The 22,946-nt window shown below is 39.9% G+C and overlaps 2 protein-coding genes across 3 annotated transcripts in view; both read right to left on the bottom strand.

Annotated features, from left to right (window-relative positions):
- Positions 1-148: 148 nt before the first annotated feature.
- The window catches only part of LOC134815950 (GTP-binding protein 4-like), a 47,030-nt gene continuing 24,232 nt past the window's right edge, over positions 149-22,946 (bottom strand). The window contains exons 1-14 of one of the 2 annotated variants that reach the window (XM_063824566.1): positions 14,873-14,901; positions 9,356-9,413; positions 9,068-9,126; positions 8,740-8,851; positions 8,094-8,197; positions 4,344-4,544; positions 3,587-3,779; positions 3,117-3,311; positions 2,392-2,541; positions 2,056-2,273; positions 1,770-1,860; positions 1,482-1,627; positions 1,077-1,245; positions 149-418 (exon numbers count right to left, since the gene is read on the bottom strand). In XM_063824566.1, the coding sequence (XP_063680636.1) occupies positions 269-418; positions 1,077-1,245; positions 1,482-1,627; positions 1,770-1,860; positions 2,056-2,273; positions 2,392-2,541; positions 3,117-3,311; positions 3,587-3,779; positions 4,344-4,544; positions 8,094-8,197; positions 8,740-8,851; positions 9,068-9,126; positions 9,356-9,403 (1,836 nt within the window). In that variant the 5' untranslated portion in view covers positions 9,404-9,413; positions 14,873-14,901 and the 3' untranslated portion in view covers positions 149-268. Of the gene's footprint in view, positions 419-1,076; positions 1,246-1,481; positions 1,628-1,769; positions 1,861-2,055; positions 2,274-2,391; positions 2,542-3,116; positions 3,312-3,586; positions 3,780-4,343; positions 4,545-8,093; positions 8,198-8,739; positions 8,852-9,067; positions 9,127-9,355; positions 9,414-14,872; positions 14,902-22,946 lie in introns of those variants that run through there. The other variant, XM_063824567.1, reaches the window with a different exon arrangement.
- Positions 11,092-22,345, bottom strand: LOC134815945 (penicillin acylase 2 proenzyme-like). The gene is made up of 7 exons (XM_063824558.1): positions 21,518-22,345; positions 19,935-20,069; positions 19,013-19,507; positions 18,702-18,837; positions 18,345-18,472; positions 13,458-13,903; positions 11,092-13,304 (listed from the first exon to the last, which is right to left on the bottom strand). Exons 1-7 carry the CDS (start codon positions 22,293-22,295, stop codon positions 13,161-13,163), a joined length of 2,262 nt encoding a protein of 753 aa, XP_063680628.1. The 5' UTR covers positions 22,296-22,345; the 3' UTR covers positions 11,092-13,160.

Genomic DNA, 22,946 nt, shown 5'->3' with positions numbered 1-22,946 from the left:
AAAATGAGAGATAAATGAAATGGGGAGTAGAGTATTAAAATCTAAATTCTTCGAATTAAAATTTCGATCGTTTGCTGTCAGCATTCACATGGGAACAGATGTAGATTCAATCTATATTCTTCATTGCACAGTAGAGCAAAACTCAGAGTTAGGTAAAAAGTAAAATAAATTATCGTCATTTCAGATAATCAGATGGCATGATTTTTAAAAGATTACAACTTCAGAGTGATAAATAACGGCCCCATAAAACAACATTAAAAAACAAGTCCTATCTTCGGTCTGTTTTTCCAGCGCCTCGTTTGCCGGAGAACAGATGTTTAGGTAGCTTGGCAGCAATATGTCGATCAGCTTCACCAGCCTTTCCAAACTGGTTCATCTTTATTTGAGATTTCTTCATCTTTTTTCGAACTTCTTTGACCTGAACAAAATGGTAGTGAGCACGGCTTTCTAATATGGTTTATTGTTAAAATGTTACTTATTATTTCCATTACATAATTTATTATTATAATAATATAATGTGTAGTCATATCCGTCGGCTAGTATTAACTGAATTACGTAAGACTATAATGCCTGAACAGCGCGCATCACGCACGGCATGTGTGGGTGTCGAGGACTGAATACGTTATTAAATGCTACGCCCACGATATGCTATGTAATAATATTATACCGTGGATTGTGAGTTAGACCCAAGCCAGGCCACTTGGAAATTAAGAGTGGCCCCTCAGCCCCTGCCCGTACCACGTTTAATTTGAGAGGCGTGGACGCGCGTACAAAATAAAGTGACATGTGCTGATCAGCACTAAAAATGTGCTTTCTTTGTTAAAAACGACACCCGCGTGGCGCGATGTAACAAATCCGAATGAAACAGGCCGAATTACGCGCTTAATGACGCGCAATTTTCATAGCTTACTTCGTGGTTTTCCTAGAGCAAGGCTTAAGACAACTAAGGTTGATTATTTAAACACTTCCACCCATCATTTAAGATAACATTATGCTGACACTCGTGATAGTGCTACACAATAACACCAAACCCACACAGAGGAGAGTCAACCACAGAACAACTTCCTAAAACTGACCATTTTTGCATCTCGGAGACCACTGACGTCCCGACCAGGCTTTACTTTCTTCGTCTGGAATTTAGTATCAACCTCCATGGACTCGTCTTGGGACATTCTGGATATACTTCGGGCACGTTTTATACCCTGTTTCTTCCTGACCACCCTTTCACTCATTGGGGTTCGATTACTGAAAAGTGTGTTTCGATGGTAAGTGGCAATTCCAATTCTTGAGATTTTTGCGATGGTGAGTGGAAATGCCACTTACTAATGCCAATACTTAAGAATGTTTACTTTTTTAAATAGGCTAATTCTTGCGGTTTCTAGGAATTTTAACAATTTGTCATTAAATTACACTCGTGGGAAGAAATGGGTGCTGCCAACTAAGTACAAACGTGCGCAAAAGGGGGAATAAACAAGAAATACCTGTGTTTGTTAAGTCTATGTTTGTGTCGGATTATGGCCTTCTCTTTTCTTATGAGACCCGCTTTTTCTCGTATATCCTTTTGTTCCTCCGTCAAATTCTCATCTTCACTTTCATAAACACCTGCTTCTTCTAGCATCGCTTCTTCCTGTGCAGGGGAAAAGTAATAATTGAAATCAGACCAATCATTGGATAGAAATATTATAAATGAGGATAATATATCATGTTAAAGAGGCTAAGATAACACAACTAATTTGTAGAGTATAACAATAAATGCTGGGTAATACTACCTTCTCCAGTTCATCTAGTTTTGTCACAATGTCTGGGTCGACAAAATCAGCGATGTTGTGCCCTTCCCAAACTTCTGGAATGTCATCATACCTGAAATAAAAAGCTCGTAACTAATGATAATATAAAGGTTGCTAAACATTAGTTTTTATGGTTGATGTGTGATCGCCTAAACAATCAGGCTATAAACGTGTCTCTATTGTCTATCGACCAATTTGGTGCAATATTCCCAACTTTAAAATAGATTAAAATATTACAAAAGTAATATTTAAAGGCGGCTTCACATACTTATCATCAGGATTAGGTAGATCGTAGTGTTTCTTAAGGTCGAGAATATAATCATCTCCCAACTCCAGTTCCATGTCTCGCTCCAACTTGCGTATCTCAGCAGGCTTAACGTATCCGGCAACACGGCGGGCCAGTACTCCTTGCGGAATGTGGGGTGCTCGAACTTCTTGGGAAGCTTTGGGGACGGCTACGTGAAGTCTGTTCAGGATGTTTTCAACCTGTTTAAAGATTAGTTTCAGCAATAGTAGTCTTGGTTTACTCTAGACCACTTAAAACTGTATTATTCTTTTTGAGACAAAAGAGTTTTGTACAAAAGAGAGTACATATAATATTAACCTTGTTTCCCGCCATCTTCTGCTCGATCCTGTGAGCAAGAAGAGCATCACAGGCTGTGTTCTGTACTTCAGACACTCCCTCCTGAGTCAGAGTGGACATTGGGATAACCAACACGTTTGCGTTCTTCTTAAACGTCTCTTCTAGTAGATTCTGTAGAGAAGAGGTTGTTATAATTTTATAATGACTGGGTTTGTTTGGATAGGTAGTAACAAAGGCAACAGAAATCAGGTGATTCCTTTGTACGTGATAAAATAACATCTATTGGTGAAGTATATTTTGTGATAGTAATTTACTTAATATATTCAAACAATACCCAGGTAAATAACTAAATTAAATTCTATTATAGCTATGAAATTAAGTTTTCGATAAAAGTTGTATGTGACTCGGTTCTAGCAGAAATCGGACGTTATTTGACCGGACATTTCGTAAATGGACATAATTTTGAACGGACATTAAAATGAACGCTCAAAGGCATTAATTTAATATGTTTAATTTAACTACCTTGTGAAATTACCTAGGTAATAATTGAATTAAATTCTATTAGCCGATAAGATTAAGTTTTCGATAAAAGTTGTATGTGACTCGATTCTAATCAGAAAACATCCGATAAAATTTAAAATAAAATAAGTTTTCAGTAAAAAGGTCAAAAACATAAGCTGTACAATCAATTGCACACATGGCACATTCATAAAATTATCCAACCTTATCAGATTATTTAAACAAACCTTTTCCTCTTGAGAGAGATCCTCAGGTTTCCTAGCATCGATCTTGTTGAGAGCTACAATGATAGGCTTGTTAGCGAAGAGTGGCTTGATGTTGTCGAACAGTTCGCACTGCTGTTTCAGAGAGTATCCACATTGCTCGCTGATGTCCAAGACGCACACCACGCACGCGCGTAGATGCGCTAGAGCAGTGATGGCCTGAAGAACGAATTTTGTTTAGTATGGAGAGGTACGATGAGATACTTTAATAAACACGCCATTCTTATATCAGCCTCGTCGTTGGAAATAAGTTGACCCCTACAAAGATCATGGGAGTCTGGGACTAAGAGCTGTGCTATTTTATAAAGGATGAGAATTGTAAGAATTTAAAGTGCACTTATTCAGCACTAATTTAAAGTGCACTAATTCAGCACATATTTAAAGTGCATTAATTCAGCACTAATTCAGCACTTATTCAGCACTCCCGCACTCACCTGCATCTCAATAGTATTCCTGTCCTCCAGGGGCTTGTCAAGTATCCCAGGAGTATCAATAACCTGCCATCTCAAATACTGATAGTCAGTGTGTCCCACGTAGAGCGACTTTGTGGTGAACGCGTACGGCTGTACTTCCACGTTAGCGCGTGTTATCTGGTTTACAAAAGAGGACTTTCCTACATTTGGGAACCTGGGTGGGGTATTGTTAGATATGGCTCTTGTAATTTGGGAACCTGGGTGGGGTATTGTTAGATATGGCTCTTGTAATTTGGGAACCTGGGTGGGGTATTGTTAAATATGGCTCTTGTAATTTTGGAGGTTGCAACGAATAATCTGACTTATCTACACTGCAAGTCGACTAGGCACCTAAATGTTTTAGTCACATACTTTAAAAGGGAGTTTAGGGACACTCCTTACACTAAGTAATATATTGCACAATGCACAAATGTGAAAAGATGTGCACTGTTCCTGCAATGTTCCTGTAGAGGACCCATTTCTAAGAGAATAATTCTCAAACGTTTAGACACTTTAAAAGTTTAAATTACATTAAGTTTTCCGTCCGTTTTGCAATAAAACTAATGACAATCATTAATTGGCGATATCTTATTCATTCGATTGAAGTCGTCGCAATCCTTTCGAATACTCAACTTAACAAAAACACGAATATCACTCCATAGCAAACATGCACTGCACTTGAAGAAAATATATGAAACAAAGTGATAATTATAACTTTATAAACAAGAAAGAAGTGTACCCGAAGAGCAGAAGTGTACGAGTATTGGGGTCAATAGAAGGTAATCTGCCGAGATGCTGCCTAACTTGTTCCAGATACAGAAGAGAACTGTTCTGACGCTTCATGATGGTCATCATGCGACCCAGCGCCGCGCGCTTCAGCTGCTTGCACCGGTACAAGCTGTCTCCAAACTTGAGCAGTCTGTTGTAGTCTTTTGCAACACTGATGGGGAGTGCAAGTGGTTAGAGTTTTAGGTACCCTTTGTCGGTTATGATCTCGTGATATAAGTAGAACATTTCTTCGATAACTCTATAACTTTAAAGTTAATAAAAGTTCATGCTGTATTTTACAACAGTGTGATGGCTGTGTCCCCTTCTTGAATAATGCAAAAATTCTTAATCGCTTTGTTTAATCTCGACATTTTGGGACCAAGCTAGCGACGAAGTATTGAACAATACAGTTGCCTATTCCTTGTGGTTTTGTTACTGATTACGGTTGTCTAATGTCAGATATCTTATTCTCATTTGCTTGCTTTGATCATTTTCTGAACCGGCTAGCACCCTACTAATTATCATCGGCTCACTGCTCATTATCTTGATTTTCGACCAATTTAGTCCCATAATTACCAAAAAATTTTCATATTGCACGACTTTTGCCGCATTATTAGCCTTATTGGACGGACCAGATGCGGTGCCGCATAATTTGCTGTACATTTTGCCGCATCGTTGAGGCTGTGTTTTTGAATTTTCATGAGCAAGCACACTAGTCGTGGGAGAGACTTCATTCTGATCTAAACATCTCTAGACAATATAGGACAGGGTTTTAGTGTTATGCTAAAACCAGCAATTAGCGAGCACACTTCGGAGTCATTCTCTTGTTGTGGACAACACAATGTGTACTCTTCGATTATCTTACAAGAGGTCAGTTCAATAGAGTGTTTTATCTTATTATGTATATATTGTATAATGTATATGTTTATTGTATATATATTGTATTCATGAAACAAAGTGACTGCACCGTTTAGCGACCCCGGAGACAGTGTTAGCCCAACTTCACAATATAGAGGAGGTGAGTAAGATAATTTGTATCTGAAAATCAGATATTGGCGTGCTTTGCCACAAACTTTTATTTTTAGACGGATACTACATTATTTCCTATATTACTACATTATCTCTTTGCCGCACAAACATTTTGCCTTTGATACCGGGATATGCTCTGACAGTCTAGTGGCTCATTACGCTGACTTCTTACCACATATCTAAACATCATTTTAGTGCAAAGCAATGATCAAGACGAATTATGAATAACCTCGAGCAGTTTTACAATACTATTACTAAACACCTCAGTACAATTTCACTGTCATTTTACTGATTAAAGATCTGTGCGCATTCCCGACATTAATCTCACGAATTTATATTTTTGTACTTTACAACCCCGTACAAATGCTGCAAATCCTTAATCAGTAATTATAATCTCTTGTTATAGATCACGATATTATATATTTTGATAATTTGAAAGTTTTCAATCTTTAATGTAACTATATTATCTGAATATAAATTGATAAAAAGTATAATTAATACCTTACTCGGGAATATTATAGCGGGTTAATTTATGACTGGGAAAATTAATGACCGGGAAAAATATGGCGGACTTTCCCAAAACCCGCCAAATTATCCCGGTCATGTATTTACCGGCGCGGTGGGCCGACCTTTCAAGTTTTTTTTCAGAGGTCAACAAATTTTCAACCGAAATTTCTGTTTTTGTTACTTGTTAAAGAAGTTATTTCAATTTACAGTTATTGATATTACTCAGAAATAGAAAAAAAGACACGTCTATTTAAAGGAAAATAAATCTAAGCAATAATAAGTCAAATCTTCATTAAAGCGTATTCTCATTCTCATTATCGCTAAATGTCCCCGCCATTATCATTATTGATATCCCTCTGAGCAGCTGACCGTCAAATTCGAAGTTGTATTGTTGTCTTAACAAGACTTTCATTTTGTCCGCTAATGGGGCTACTGCTCTGAAGGTCAGCCGGAGCTTAATTTCCTGCCCACCGCTTGGTATTGGGGAACGTCTTGGCTTTGCATCTTCAACTGCTCCAGTAATCAATCCACCGTGGACCATGAAATAGTGGCACAGTTTACTCACTTCTAGCGGGATGTGGCCACAAGTTACTTTAACGGGAAAAACTCCCTCTTTCTTTAGTCTACACACTGCACACGAGAAGCGATCAATCTTTAGAGACATTATTATTATAATATATATTATATATTATTATTATTTTCGTTTTCTTCTATAACATATAAATTGTTTTCTTCTCTACGATTCACTGATTCATGGGCAAGAGAAGTAGAATCACGGTCCACCCTGAAATCTGATTTCTATAACCAAATTGTGATTTTTATAACGAAATTATGGTAGCAACCGCCAATAAAGTTACAGCCCTCCATCCACTGCTTCAAAAGTCTTCTCTAGCACATATGAGACTTCAGGTAAAATATGATGATCACCACCCCCTTGGAACCCCATAATCTGAGTCGGCGGGTTTTTTATGGCTGGTAAAATTTTTGACCGGGAAAAATATGGCGGAATCTTCCAAAACCCACCACTTTATCCCGGTTATAATATTCCCGAGTAAGGTAAAATATGTTCAATAAAGTGTGTTTATAATTATGATTTATGGTACATTGTTATTTATCTATACTATAATTTAAACTTGACGAAATTTCCCCGGCAACGGGGACATAGAAGAAAAAACACCGAAAATCGACCTCAAAATGACCCTCTGGTGAAATCAAACCCAGCTCGCAAATGGAGTTGAAACCTCGCCATTTTTAGCAGGGTTGTAGAAAAAGGATAGGAATAGGCTATAGCATTCTTAGAATTTTGATTTAGGCTTTAGATTTTTTATAATTAACGTCGGAAGTGAGGTAAAATAACCGTTAGAATAATGTCGTTATTTTAGCAAAGGTTTACTGCGCTGTTGCGTAGCAACGTTAAAATGCACGTGCGCGAGCAAAAACATCTTAACTACGCGCGTTGTTATGCTGTATGCTACGTCATAATTTCAAAACTAGCTCACATTTACGCTCACGCTATGACTTATATTCATAACTTTGGTTGTGATTGGTATTTTTTGATGCGGTAAAAAGTATCGTTTTGGGAATCCGATTGATTCACGATGTCAATCCTTCGCATCTCGCCGATCTGCATGTGGTTGCGAGAAGCATTATTGGATGCGCGCGCGCGACCCAGTAGTGCATCGCGCTACAAGGAATCCGAATACTAATTACTAACAACGCTGTCGCCATTGTTAAATAAATTCCATTATGTCTACTGTATAACAGAGCTGTATGATGAAGAGAAATTAAAACATAACTGATTTTTAAAATTTCCTCGAACAAAGCTTTCGACTAGCGGGTTTCTAGTCATATTTATATTTTAGGCTGTAACCTTATTAGTTCAATGGAATAAACCTAGCATGCCTTGGTTGCAGCATCGCTTCACTTATAGGTGCATATAGGGCCCGATGTAATTGCTATGATCAGTTTACTGGTCAACTGGTGTTTCGGTGTCCCTAATTTTGTTTACACTCGGTCACTTGTCAAGGCATGTAAGGTCATTCGGCGATATTTTCTTTGAAATAAAATGATGTATTTGGGTAACCCGTAACAATTTGAAAGTTTATTGATTTAAAAAATTTTAAAAACACAGTATATTTATAGAACTTAAATCCTACTCTCAGCTCCGGGACAGCGTGAAACTTACTTTCCAATAAGATGTTTAGCTGTGTTGATCTGACCCAGTGCTAGCTTGTAATGGTCTTTATCGTACAATATGTTCATCAGATCCGCATAAAATGGATGAATATCCTGAAATTGTTACGATTAAAAGAAAATTGTAAGATGATGATAATATTATAGTAGTAGATATAAAAATATATGACATGTAGTACATCTTATGTTCATAAAAACGTGTGATATACACAGAAACTTGATTTAAAAGGTGGAACCATTTTAGTGTGATTATCCCTGTCAGTGTCAGATAATATTTACCATAAGATTTGCTATATCAGCCACTAACATTCACACTTGTAAAGGAGTTTAGATCCTTAGCTTAGGGGATAACGTCGAAACTAACGGCACCATCCCCGTCACTAAGGATCAGAACATTGAACATCTCGCGGATACTCCCAGCTAATGATTAGTATAAGCGTATGTGACTGCACCCCCCCCCCCCCCCCCCCCCCCCCCCCCCCCCCCCCCTTTGTAAACCACTTTACACGTAGCTGTTTAGTAGAAATAATACGATAAAACGATCCCAAAAAGCAATTCTACTGACAGTGATAAGGTTACAATTTGGAATTTTGACAATTCATCTAATTAAGTGTAATTTAACAAACAATGTAAAATACCTCAATTTTGGGGAATTCTCCCAAGATTCCAGTCAATTTCTCATTAAGATTTGATTCAGTGAACTTAACTTTCCTCATGTAAAATGAACGTATCCGAGATATTTGGTAATGCCTGAAGGAAATATGATATTTGATAATGCCTGAAGGAAATATGATATTTGATAATAAGGAAATATGAACTTTTATAATATTTTAAAGAACATAATATTATGAAATATGATAACGCTTGAAGCAAATATGCCGATTAATAATTAAGTCAATAAGAAGTGGCTGATTCAGAACATTTTACAAAACATGATAGTTGTTGAGCTCAACTAAAATCTCTTACTTGTGTATGATTGTTGGGGTTTTTCTCTGCGTCTTTGACAGAATAATGTCAATCAGCTCCTGAAATCATTCCAGTGAAGTCTTGATAAATAAAAGATAAAATTCAAAGATTTTCATTTGTAATCACTGTAGTAGTGTAATAGTGTTTAGTAAAATTTGAATTTTATATTTGTAATGACAGCAAAATGAACCAGTTCAAGTCAGAAAAAAATTATACTGTTAAATTCACACTATAACTATTAACTATAGGTGGGATTACGCAATTAATAATTACATAATTAATAATTACCTTTGCATTGGGCACGGTCGTTATTTGTTTGAAGTTGTAGGACGACATGACACTACCTGATCAGATACGGTGTTATACATTGAGTTTGTTTACAATGACTCATGATATCAGAGAAAGGCAGAAACAACTTTGTATTTATACAAAGTTAATATATAGGCTCTATTTTCTTGGAATTGGCACCATTTTCCTTTATTTTCCTTACACCCACTCACCCGCTTTAAGTTCCTCTGCTATGGAGTTTTGTCAGCATATAAAACATTTTTTAGCAGAGCTAAGCTTTTCTTAATGAGCTTCATTAGTTTATTTAACACCCACGTTTTTGGGATGGGCTGAGTACAGTAATTTTGGTAGTTCCTGTTCACCACCCAATTGCGACGTTGAACTGGGCAACTACTTAATTTCAGTACATACAGCTGCCGAGGCATTAAGTATCATGGACTTCCATGCTTCCATGGTAACTTACAGACCGGACTACAGACGTAGCCTGTATATTTTAACTCCAATAATTCAGTTAAGATCCGGTCATGCTCATCTAACGTACTCTGGTTAGGAATTGTTAATCTTGTGACAAAGTAGAGACAGACCGGCAACGACGACAAAGAGATAAGAGGAGATAAGAAGAAGCGGACATGACTGAGGGATGCACGACAGGACAGAGGACAGAGACTCAAGAAGAGCTAGATAACAGCTAGACAACATAGCATTTTGTTCAGATAGGATTCATATCAGTTTTTTTCACAGAAAATGTGGATGGACAGTTAGAATTGCTCTTGTGCAGGTAATAAGGTTACCAGGTTAAGGTTTACGTAATATGCGAATGACCCCTTATATTATGTGGATATTAATCGGGTTTTTGACTATTTTATTATTACGATTATATTGTATGTATAGTGTATACTGAATTTTAGTGTTCTATCTAATATCTTTTCATTACGAATTTATAGAATCGTGTTTTAAGCCTTGCTGAAGTGTCTCTCTAAACAGTATCTCGCCTCGACATTGGAATGGTATTTGTCGAGTTCATTTAACACCCACTATTGTTCAAGAGGGGCTGAGTATTTGAAACCCACAAAAATATAGCATCCAGTCCTTTGCCAGTCCCTAGGTTGGCATGTGTTAGGATAACCAAGTGGTCATGATCATGAGCCCTGGTAGTAGGCCTGTAACTGTACACAGCTGACTGCTGAATAGAGTTGTCTTCACAGTCCAGACACGTCACTCTTCCTTGTGTTCTCTGCCCAGGCTAGTGACAAGGACGTGGATGGTGATATCAGTGATGTGTATTTTATCAAAGATGCTGCTAATCTAGATATAATGTGCACTTGAAAATATTCGTCTGTGACTTTCAAGAATTGGCTGCACATTGCCTCACCTTGTGTTGGACTGTTGGTCGACAAAATGCTGATTACAAGCTGATTACAAGCTCACGGCCAACTTTTTATTCTAAGCTATTAACAAGCATTACACCCCCCCCCCCCCCTCTGGCCTTAACAAGCATTACACCCCCCCCCCCCTCTGGCCTTAACAAGCATTACACCCCCCCTCTGGCCTTAACAAGCATTACACCCCCCCCTCTGGCCTTAACAAGCATGGCCAGATCAAGCTTGTGAAATGGCAAGTTATCTTGGATGTGCTGTGGCGTGCAGTTCATGTAGAAGTTCATTCGTGCATACGTGTAGAAACGATGCTAATGCGTTTGGTGGTAACTAAGTAACAGTAACACTAAACGTATTATTGTAAGTCCAACTTGAGTGTTGAATGTTGTTGAACATTCTCATATATATATAAGAGCGCTGGCAGGAAATAATTTGTTATGAAAAATAATTTATTTTGACTTTCTGATAAAAACAATGAAGTAACACTAATATATAAAGTTTTCTTATAATAAAATTTTCGAAACAACTATAAATCCAATAAACTAGACAATAACTAATCGGGTACTTTATATTAACAAGAATCTAATACATTAATTGAATAATTATAAACCCAACACTAATTATTTAACGTAACTAATCACAAAAAATACAACTTATACAATATACATGCAGGTTGGCCGATGATGTAATCAAATCGAATAGTACATCGTACTTTGCACAGTTAACAGTATCCGTATCTCCGTATGTAAATTGTAGGCGCATATTCTTCGATTTTAATTTAAAGCTTTTAGCTAATTAGCTGAAAAAAGAAGTAAAGGGAAAAAGAAGTAAAGAGAAAAAAGGATGTTTCCGATCTCGACCAGGTAATAATTACATTTTAAATAAAAGTTGTTAATTTCTTCATTTAAATCATTGAATATTAATATTAAAATATTATAAGGATTTCATTCAAGGACTTGACAGGAGACAGTGATAATGCTACAGAAGCTAAGAATCAAATTTACATTATTTGTCTTCCACGTGCTCAAACTTCATTGACATGACCCAGGGTATCACTATCGGACAATTTGCCCAAATCATTCAGCAAGATAATATCTTTGATCTGCAAACAATGTAATATCATGTAAAATTCGCATTAGGAATTTTGGAATGTACTGCAGAAAGATCTCCGACAATACTGTGATTCTTTCTTTCTCGTAAGGCACAATACAAGGTATCGGGGACCGGGGTGCACCTTACTAGAGAAGAATTTATCAGCATAGTTGTCATTCTTATCTTAACAAATTTCACCTCCTCGGTCGACTTCTCCTGATGGCACAATCACACACAAAAAACACGTTAATTATAAATAATATGTAAATTTTCAAAATTTTCACCTTGAACAAAACAAAAGAACCAATAATTTAACACAAAGTTCTGTCTTCATCTGACTTAAAATATACACGAGACGACAATATAAAAGATAGACTATCAACTATCAAAATCCAATCAGAAATTCAGTTGACTAATTTGATTAAAACAAACAAAACAATCGAAATTTGGTTTCCCACCAATTTTTTTCTTTCGTTTGTTAGTAAAATATTATAACTGCTTGTCAGTTGACAACTTGAACAACTCGTTATATTATAGTAGGAAATATTATTACTACTACTACTACTACTACTGTACTACTACATACTACTACTACTACTACTACTACTATGTCGGAACTAAGTCCGATCTACGCCAGATAAACCCCTCCGTATCATATGCCTGTCCAGCATCAGGGTTCGCAGTAGGAAATAGGAATAATTTAAAACTACATAAGTTTCAAAAATCGATTTATACAAATAATTCGAAAATCTAAACTGCCATGGTACGTTATTAAGTAAAAATACATAATGTCCAGAACAACAGGTATGGTAAGCGGGTCACTACATTAGAAATACCTAAAAAAACAACAAGAAGTTCAGATTGGTACCAATTAAATCGTTTATCAAAAACTCATTCGTGTGAAACGTCAGTATGTAAAAAGAAGCATTCTTAGGGTTGTCCTAAATTGACCCTGTCAGCATTAGAGGGTTTTTGTACGATAACACTTCGTAACTTTTAATCTTTCATTAGAAACGTTAACTCTTATACCATGATACGAAGTTAATTGTGGTTCACCCTACTTCAATATATTTAACGTTTTGTCTCTTCTATTCGACACAGCTACAGGTCACAGAATACAGATACCTAATCTAAATCTGACTCAACTTTATGTTTATCTGAAAGTTTTTAAAAAAATTAAAGTCTTCAATCTAAAGCTCTATAAGAGTCGCGATGGCGCTAAAGTAATTAATAAGTTTTCAAAAAGAACATACAATTTGAGAACACAGCACAGTTTTAAGCTGCCAGATGCTGCCAGATGCTGCCAGACTCTGTTCTGTTCTAGACTTTGTTCAACTCTACAGCTGCCAGACTTTGTAAACCTCGGTAACATAGTTGCTAATCTCAAGTTTGTAGAGGTTACTAAAGTAGTTGCCACTAGGACCGCCAGGGAGGATAGAGTAGAATACGCTGGTTGACATGTCTGTTATAAACCTCCACGTCTGACGGAATGTAAGGTGATTATATAGAGTAATATTGACATTATAGAGCATTATTGGTTCAGAAACGCTGGCAATAAAGTAACCTTGTCAAGTAAAAGCATTTGATAGGGACATAAAGTTTAAAAGCGACGTACAACAGTCGACAGCTTTTACCTGCATAAATACACATGGATCATTCAGGTACTTGTCCACAGACCCAACTTTAATCACTTCAAACCCACTGTTCGTCGGGTACGGACCAACATCAAATCCCAAAAACTTTGGCAGCTTGCCAGAGAAGAACATGTTGACAGAGAAATACTTCCTGAAATCACCGTACACAGTTCCTTGATAACGAGCTATGCTATTCTCGATACTCTCCTTCAGAACAGGGGTTATATCAACACCGTCCACAAATCCTGTTTCCAGACCGATGATGGCGAACTTGTAGAATATGTACTTGTTGAAGACGATGGGTTCGAGTTTGTCGTACGCTTCCCGGCCGAATATGATGGAGTTGATGTTGGCAGTGAACTCCGTCCAGAAATCAAACCAGAGAGCCGAGGGGCGGGATTCTATCTCGAATCTGCGATTCCAATGCCTCAGTTCGTCTCCAATACCTGAACAGATTTGAAGCTATATTATATATTATATCTTTATATTATATATTAGACAAAGGTTGACCAGGATCGGATTTCTGACTTAAAACTGAAAATTCGAATATTGAAAGTACAGTAACCAGTACCGGGGATAAGCCGGGACCGGTAATTTATCAGAAAAAAAGAACCGGAACACTGAACAAGAGAATGGCTGGAGACTAGAGCAAATCCATCATAGTTTGGTGTGGAGCTGTTATTCTTATTGTTCCTTCTTGTAATTCAAAGTTTGGTGAGCGTAGCTTCTCTGTGGTGGCTCCAAAGATCTACAATCGTCTGCCTGTTACCATCTCGTCAGCTCAATCCTTGGAATCTTTTAAAGCTCTTCTAAAATACTACCTTTTTAAACTGTCCCTAGACAAACTTGAAAAACTTTATCGATAACTATTTTGGTCATATCTGGTGTTTGACCTTTGCATAATATGTTTAAAAGTACCTTTTTCTGGCTTTAGCATTGACGACGCGATACATTTTCAAGTTTAATTTACTTTTCTTAACCTAGTTTTCATGTTATTTTCTGAGATGACTAGTTTAAACACTGCTGAGTATAAGTTTTATCTTAAAAGCGGTGTTATTCAATTTCAATTTATTATTATTATTCTGCAGTAAATTTTTAACATTATGAAATTTTGCCAAAAAATTACAATTGCACTTCTTCAGTTTGTGTGAGGAGTCTGTGTGATCGTATCTATCGGCTGCCGGATTTTTGCGCCCTTTCTCACCCAATGTAGATCAAGTTATCATCGGTTCATAGGAAGATGGTGAATCAAAACCGATGAAAAACTGCTTAATTATACGATCATTGTATTAGGCAAAATTTCAAAAATTCACCACTGTATATTAGGACGCAATGAAACTACCGGACCACGATGTATGGGGACTTGCCACCCCATGGCAACATAAAAATATATCGACTCTGTTACATCGTTTACTCAAATTATTTGTTATATAGTAGTGTTGAAAGTATTATATGTAGTATGTACTATACAGTATACACTATACATTCACCACTGTATATGTTAGTTTTAAACTAATTACAACACTACAAATCTATTACAATTATTGAGAATTATGTAATGTAACGTGATGGAAATATTTTAAGCGGGCATATCCTGTCCAAACCCAGAATGAACTACAAGGAGAATTTGTTATAACTTTGTATGAATGAAAAGCATTAGTACACTATACACTATACATTCACCACTGTATATGTACTATACATTCAGTTGAGCGAGCCCTTTTCTACAATAACAGAGTTATCTTCTTCAACAACTGTTTGAAAATTGAAGAAGTGAGTTTTTTCATGACATCAATTACTGGAAAATAAAGCTTTTTATGTTTAATAAGGGGTCGTTCACATATAGACATATTACGTAATCAATATTTTGGCAATTTTTACCCCCCCTCCGTAATCAACCGTAATCAAGACCGAACCCCCCCCCCTATATTGGGGGGGGGGGGTGTCATGTCCGTCTATGTCCGCCTATGTCCTGTCCTTTTTGGATTCTATGAGACAACGGACGTGTTTTTTGGGACATTGGCGGACACGGACGGACATTGGCGGACTTGGACGGACATTGGCGGACTCGGACGGACATTGGCGGACCCGGACGGACATTGGCGGACTTGGACGGACATTGGTGGACATTAGCGGACATTGGTGGACATTAGCGGACAAACATTTTGAGGACTGAAGAGTACTGAAGAGTACTGAAGAGTACTGTGGAGGATGGCTGAGGAGGATGGCTGAGGAGGATGACTGAGGAGGATGACTGAGGAGGATGACTGAGAGGGAGGAGAAGGATCAGGAAGACCCAGGAGGAGGACCTAGGAGGAGGAGGAGGAGAACTGAGGAGGATGACTGAGGAGGAGGAGGACTCAGGAGGAGGACCCAGAAGGAGGAGGAGGAGGAGGACCCAGAAGGAGGACCTAGGAGGAGGAGGAGGAGAACTGAGGAGGATGACTGAGGAGGAGGAGGACTCAGGAGGAGGACTGAGAAGGAGGAGGACTGAGGAGGATGGCTGAGGAGGATGGCGGAGGAGGATGACTGAGAGGGAGGAGGAGGAGGAAGAGGACTGAGGAGGAGGAGGAGAAGGACTGAGGAGGAGAAGGAGGACCCAGGAGGAGGAGGACCCAGGAGGAGGAGGACCCAGGAGGAGGAGGACCCAGGAGGAGGACCCAGGAAAAGGCCCCAGGAGGAGGAGGAGGACTGGGGAAGAGGAGAACTGTTGAGGACTGATGAGGAGGACTGAGGACGAGGAGGAGGAGTAGGAGGAGGACTGAGGAGGGGAGGAGGAAGAGGACTGGGGAGGATCAGGAAGACCCAGGAGGACCCAGGAGGAGGAGGAGGACCCAGGAGGAGGAGGAGGACTGAGGAGGAGGACTGACGATGACTGAGAAGGAGGAGGACTGAGGAGTACTGAGGAGAATGGCTGAGGAGGATGGCTGGGGAGGATGGCTGAGGAGGATGACTGAGGAGGATGACTGAGGAGGATGACTGAGAGGGAGGAGAAGGATCAGGAAGACCCAGGAGGAGGAGGAGGAGGAGGACCCAGAAGGAGGACCTAGGAGGAGGAGGAGGAGAACTGAGGAGGATGACTCAGGAGGAGGAGGACTCAGGAGGAGGACTGAGAAGGACTGAGAAGGAGGAGGACTAAGGAGGATGGCTGAGGAGGATGACTGAGAGGGAGGAGGAGGAGGAAGAGGAGGAAGAGGACTGAGGAGGAGGAGAAGGACTGAGGAGGAGAAGGAGGACCCAGGACCTCACTTCCCAGGAGGAGGAGGACCCAGGACGAGGACGACCCAGGAGGACCCAGGAAAAGGCCCCAGGAGGAGGAGGAGGACTGGGGAGGAGTAGGACTGTTGAGGACTGATGAGGAGGACTGAGGACGAGGAGGAGGAGTAAGAGGAGGACTGAGGAGGGGAGGAGGAAGAGGACTGGGGAGGATCAGGAAGACCCAGGAGGAGGAGGAGGAGGAGGAGGAGGACCCAGGAGGAGGAGGAGGACTGAGGAGGACTGAGGAGGAGGACTGACGATGACTGAGAAGGAGGAGGACTGAGGAGTACTGAGGAGGATGGCTGAGGAGGATGGCTGGGGAGGATGGCTGAGGAGGATGACTGAGGAGGATGACTGAGAGGGAGGAGGAGGAGGACTCAGGAGGGAGAGGAGGAGGAGGACTCAGGAGGAGGACTTGGGAGAAATGAGAAGGAGGACTGAGGAGAACTGAGGAGGAGGAGGAGGAGGAGGAGGAGGAGGAGGAGGAGGAGGAGGAGGACTGAATAGGAGGAGAAGGAGGGGGACTGGGAGAGGACTGGGGAGGAGGAGGACTGATGAGAAGGATGAGGAGGAGGACCCAGGAGGAGGAGGACCCAGGACCGAGGAGGAAGAGTAGGAGGATGAAGAGGAGGAGGAGGACTCAGGAGGAGGAGGACTCAGGAGGAGGACTGAGGAGGATTGCTGAGGAGGATGACTGACAGGGAAGAGGAGGACTGAGAAGGAGGAGGACTGAGGAGGAGGAGGAGGAGGATGGCTGAATAGGAGGAGGAGGGGGACTGGGGGAGGACTGAGGAGGAGGATGGAGGACTGAGGAGAAGGATGAGGAGGAGGACTGAGGACTGAGGAGGAAGAGGAGGAGGAGGACCCAGGAGGAGGACCCAGGAGGAGGACTCAGGAGGAGGAGGAGGACTGGGGAGGAGGAGAACTGTTGAGGACTGATGAGGAGGACTGAAGACGAGGAGGAGGACTGAGGAGGGGAGGAGGAAGAGGACTGAGGAAGATCAGGAAGACCCAGGAGGAGGAGGAGGAAGAGTAGGAGGAGGAAGCATCTGAATGTTATTTCCATTTTTGTCCGTTTTTGTCCATTTTTGTCCGCTCTATTTTTTGTCCGTTTTGAAAATATAGGGTACCGAACGGACAAAAAACATGATCCCCCTATAACAGCAAAAATTGAACATTTTATTTAGCAATTTAGGTGTCCATTAATGTCCGTATATGTCCGTCTATGTCCGCCAATGTCCGCCTATGTCCGTCTATGTCCGCCTATGTCCGTCTATGTCCGCCTATGTCCGCCTATGTCCGCCTATGTCCTGTCCTTTTTGGATTCTATGAGACAAGCGGACATAGACGGACGTGACACCCCCCCCCCCCCCCTATATTACGTTATCAAGGTTTCACCCCCCCCCCCCCCCCCGTAATCAACCGTAAGCATTTGAAAACCCCTCCCCTCGGCTGATTACGTAATATGTGAACGACCCTTAACAGAGGTTTAACATAAAATTATGGTGAATTGTGTTCTTTTGATAAGATGGATTTGTGGATTGAACTGGACAACAAAACATCAATTGAAGAAAAATAAAAAAGGTGAAAAAATAAAATACCAACCTGATGAGAAAATAAAATACCAACCTGACGAAGGAAGGAAAGGTTCCAAGAGTGGGATGGTGAGATTAGCGATTTTACTGAAAGTGTCTCCCTGGTATCTCATCATATCTTCCACTGAGTGGTTTGAACCACTTCTCAATATATCCGATATCCTGTGCGTCAGTTATCAAAATATGTTGCTTTTATGACCAGTTTTAGGATAATTTTGCCCGGCATTAATAACATCTATTCCAAAAGGCATTAATTTCAATTTCTTTTAGTCATTAGCCTTCAACTCCAAGGTAGGCCCCGGCCCCGTTTGAGAATTTAAATACGATTCGACAGAAAATGAGCGCTACACTGACTGAAACACAGAATAAAAATTAAGGAAATGCTGTTGACCTGTTGAATCGTGTAGGTAGAGCGGGAAAAGTGCTAACACAGGGTTTTGAGGGGTCTTGGTAGTGGTTGTTTGCTGTGGCTATAAACTGGTCAGGTGGGTTCAACACTGTCATGTAGTCGGAGTCTGATAGGTAACCTGAACAACAATTTCGCTGCAGTTACACAATTACAACACGTACGATCATGTCAATTCCATGCAATGTAGTTGTACCAGTATCATTGGAATTACGGGTTACCATTTCAATCGAATTATTTGAAATGGAAAATATTCTAATGATTATCATTAAAATTAAGACATCTATTTTATAAACCTGCCCAAAGGTTGGCTGAGTTCCAAGCAGGAAGCGGCAGCAGACCATCACTGTTAGGACGCAGTGGAACAGACCCAGTCTGTTGGTACCCAATATTACCATGGATATCTGCCAGCAAATAGTTAGATCCCAGAAGGGATTGCGGAACGAGTTTCTTGGCATCTGCCACTGATTGAGCAAAAGGAAGGATGGACTGTCTCATGGTGATCTCTTCACTTCTATCAGGTATTCTCATAGCAACGTAGACACCATCAGAGATCTCCTTATCATAATTTTCTGCATTCCTCTCTATAAGATGACCCTCTCCAGTCTCATAGAATATCGCTTCTTTTCCAACCACTTCATATTTTCTCGATTTTAGAGGTAGGTAAGTGCCATCACGTTCGTATTTTCCATCCTTTATCCTCTCGATGAAGTAGTCACTCGCATCCAGCATACCATATGTCAATGAAAAGGTCAATGCTTTGTTCCTTCCCATAAGGATGAAAGGGACCCCTGAAATTGCAAAGATTAAAAGATGAAATATTAGATACAGTATTTTTCTACCTTGCTGAAGGTGACATAATAAGGCATGTGTTTATAGATTGGCGATTATGACTTCATTGCATTGTATTCATGTAAAAGCTATAAGTAAGTCCAGCTTCATATTGTGATCATATAATTGTGATTTATATTCTACTATTATATTTTATGTGTTTGTATATGTATTTGAATTTGAGTTAACTCCTTTATATTTCAGGAGTATGCTATATAATATATACGATGTCTGTGTTAGCCGTGGGGTCTCTGTATATCTATTGACTTATCTACTTTCAACTATCAACGTGTGTCATTGATTCACTGAACTAACACATCGTGTAACCGTGATACAATTTTTGACAGAAAGGATTTGCAAAGGAGACAATTTTTCTGAGACTCTCACCTGGCACAGAAATACCAAAAATAGAATCTCCCTGCCTGGAATAGTAAGAGGATTCGTAGAAGGTGTTAGGATACTTTGAAAGGTCAAGATGGGGATCCGAACTCATGATGGGAAATCCACTGCTTGATATTGCACCTGAAGGAGAAATTGTAACTTCATTGGGGACAGCAGCTAGGCATTTAGTTAAAAGCAGTCGATGGCTTCAAGATTACCTTTTTAAAGAAAGCATTAAAGCAAGGTCAAGCATGTAAAACCTGCGGAATTGACTGTTTGGGTTACCTGTTATTACCGGGGGGGGGGGGGGGGGGGGGGGGGGGGGGGGGGGGGGGGTGGGGGGGTGGGGGGGGGGTCAGTACCCATACGTTGGCCTCAATAGGTCAATCACTGAGTGCCCAATTGAAATAAATTCTTTCTGGAATGACTTACTACCACCACTGGTTCGAGGAATTTGTCATTGTTCATTTTCGCATTTATTAGATAGTTCGGATAGTCGGATCCTGAAAAAATAAGAGTTCTAGCTTCTCAGATGACCGAGATATGAAGCATATAACGAGTTTGTTCATTACTTGTGATCAGGTGATTGGGTTGAGGCATTACGAGAATCGTGCAGAGAGCCCAATTACGGTGTCGTTATTGGGTAATCATTGAGTACCCAATCAATTTTTCTAAAGAGATAAACAAATTGCTTGATGTCTTCGTCATTTTAAAAATCTGTTTCGCACCATTTTTTCCCGATCCATGACTCAAAGTGCCGAAGGCACAAAAGAGTCAAGGACAAGGGTTAGCGATCGAGGTTTTTTTTATATGGTAGCTTTGCGACCGTGTGTGCGCGCGAGTGTGCGACCGTACGTGCCTGCCATGCGAGCACTGTTATCGCCCACGTGACTACCTGCGCAAAGTTATTTTGCGTGACAATCTGAATTATATAATTGTTGGCGCGCGGCGCTGAACCAACCAAGTACATTATTAATTTCATCATGTACGTATCCCACTAGGCACTAATTAATAGCATATTATTATTATTTTGAGTTAGTATTACTATTTTGCACAGATCCGTGTCAGGTTGCATAAACAATAAACATATGGTTACACTTACATAGAAGTATACACGATTTTCAAATTCAATATAGAATTATATTAACTGGGCGGCATGGGCAGTCGGCATGTCACTTCGCCATATTTGCATGTTTATATAAACAGTAAAGACGGGGCCGTCCCCAGGTTGTATGGAATATGATAATTACGCCATCACAGATCGGGAAATTGAGCGGCCATCCACAAAAGAAAAGCGGCCGCATTTCTTGTTTCAGATTATATTCCTGATTAAATGACCTATTGCAATATGTTACATATAACATGTTCACAAACACCAGTATAAGCAATTCAATGTTGATTGGGTGTGGCCCCCCAAAAATCGAATTTTCAAATTTTGGTGACGGAATCCTTGAACAAGAAGGTACAGTATGCCATCTGCAAAGCAACAACTCTCAAATATAAAACGGCGGTGGTATAAGACCCAATGTATGGGTACTGACTTTTGGCTCCCCCCCCCCCCCCCCCTGTATAAGTAGGTAAAAACTTACCAGAAACAACCCAATTGTTGCTATTTGTTATCACAGGAACAGGTGATTTTAATCCATCATTTGATTTGAGATCCTTGATACTTTTATACATTGCAACATGTTCCATGGTGAGATTGTTCAAATGAGGATGAAAAACCTGTTTTAAAAACTCATGAGAGACTTTGTCTGATCGCAGAAATTCGATAATGGTTTTCTCCACTGCAAAGGATATTTCTTCCAAACCAACAAAGGACACGAAGCTGATGAAGGTTGTTACATCAGTTGGCACAAATGGTTCTGGATGGTAGTTAATAAGAACAAACTCGAAAGGACGTCTATGATTCTTCATGTAGTTGTTTACTCCAGCAACGTATGATTCAAGAATGTCCTTTCCAAGACCACCATCCTCGTAACCTGCATAGTAAGCTTTGTTCCTGCCGTGGAAACCAAACTGTTTGGAGATAAGATCCAATTTGTGGTTGGTCTCAGCATAAGGGAAGGTCTCTGTAAGCCGTCCTTGAGCAGCAAGTCTTGTGAGACATATTTGAACATACCTGTCTCGAGCGTGCATCCAACCTAGAGTTTTGTAAAAATCTGATGCAGTATTTTCCCCATATCCCACCAATGTCAGGTGCTCTGTGCGTTTCACAGTAATGTTTGAACCATCAATAGACAGATGAGTTGTCATTCCTGGGTACTGGTAGTCTGTGACAACATAAACCATCAGCAGATGAGAAGCTAGGATGCTGCATAATACCGGAAGGAGATATTTGAAGAGGTTCTGGTTTTTACCGTCCATTGCCTAAAAATAAGCATATATGTTATAAGCTTGTTGAGCTCTACATTGCTAGATGAAATTTCGATGAAAGAGGAAACTGGTCAACTTTTAAGAAACATGTTTTTAAAAGTTGTAAACAGGATTAAATATAGTTGTATGTTTATAACCCATACGCCGAGGTTGAAACAAATATTTACAGGGATCATCCATAAACCTTCAAGAGGCAGGATTCAAATTACCGATTCGATTGATACAGGCAGCGTCAGGGCATGGTATAGGATGCAGTATGTTCACCAAGAATAACAACTGGAATTTTAATCATATTTCCTGTTCAGCATTTTTTGTCTGAGCAGGAGCTCTCACTATATGTCATAGAGAATCAGATAGCAACTATTCAAATCCAAGGTCTATGTAAGTCCTAAATCTATTGAATAACAAATTATGTCTAGGGGAATTTCCTCTCACCTTTCAATTCAAACAAAGAAATAAGAGCAGAAAATTTGCTTTTTGCAATCACATTGCGATGTAATTGCAATTGACGTTTTTGATGCACCGCCCGCGCCGACCCATTTAGGGGAATCGAAGCGGCAAAGTCCTCCAAGCTACAATTGGAGTTGACACTTTCAATAATCATACTAGTATCACTCAAATACATTTTTGTTTAATGCAGCC

The sequence above is a fragment of the Bolinopsis microptera genome, chromosome 5 (genome assembly GCF_026151205.1).
Source record: "Bolinopsis microptera isolate Bmic1 chromosome 5, MBARI_Bmic_1.0, whole genome shotgun sequence".
NCBI classification, from domain to species: domain Eukaryota; kingdom Metazoa; phylum Ctenophora; class Tentaculata; order Lobata; family Bolinopsidae; genus Bolinopsis; species Bolinopsis microptera.
Note: the sequence above shows the minus strand (reverse complement) of the source record. Positions and strands in the feature narration are given on the sequence as shown.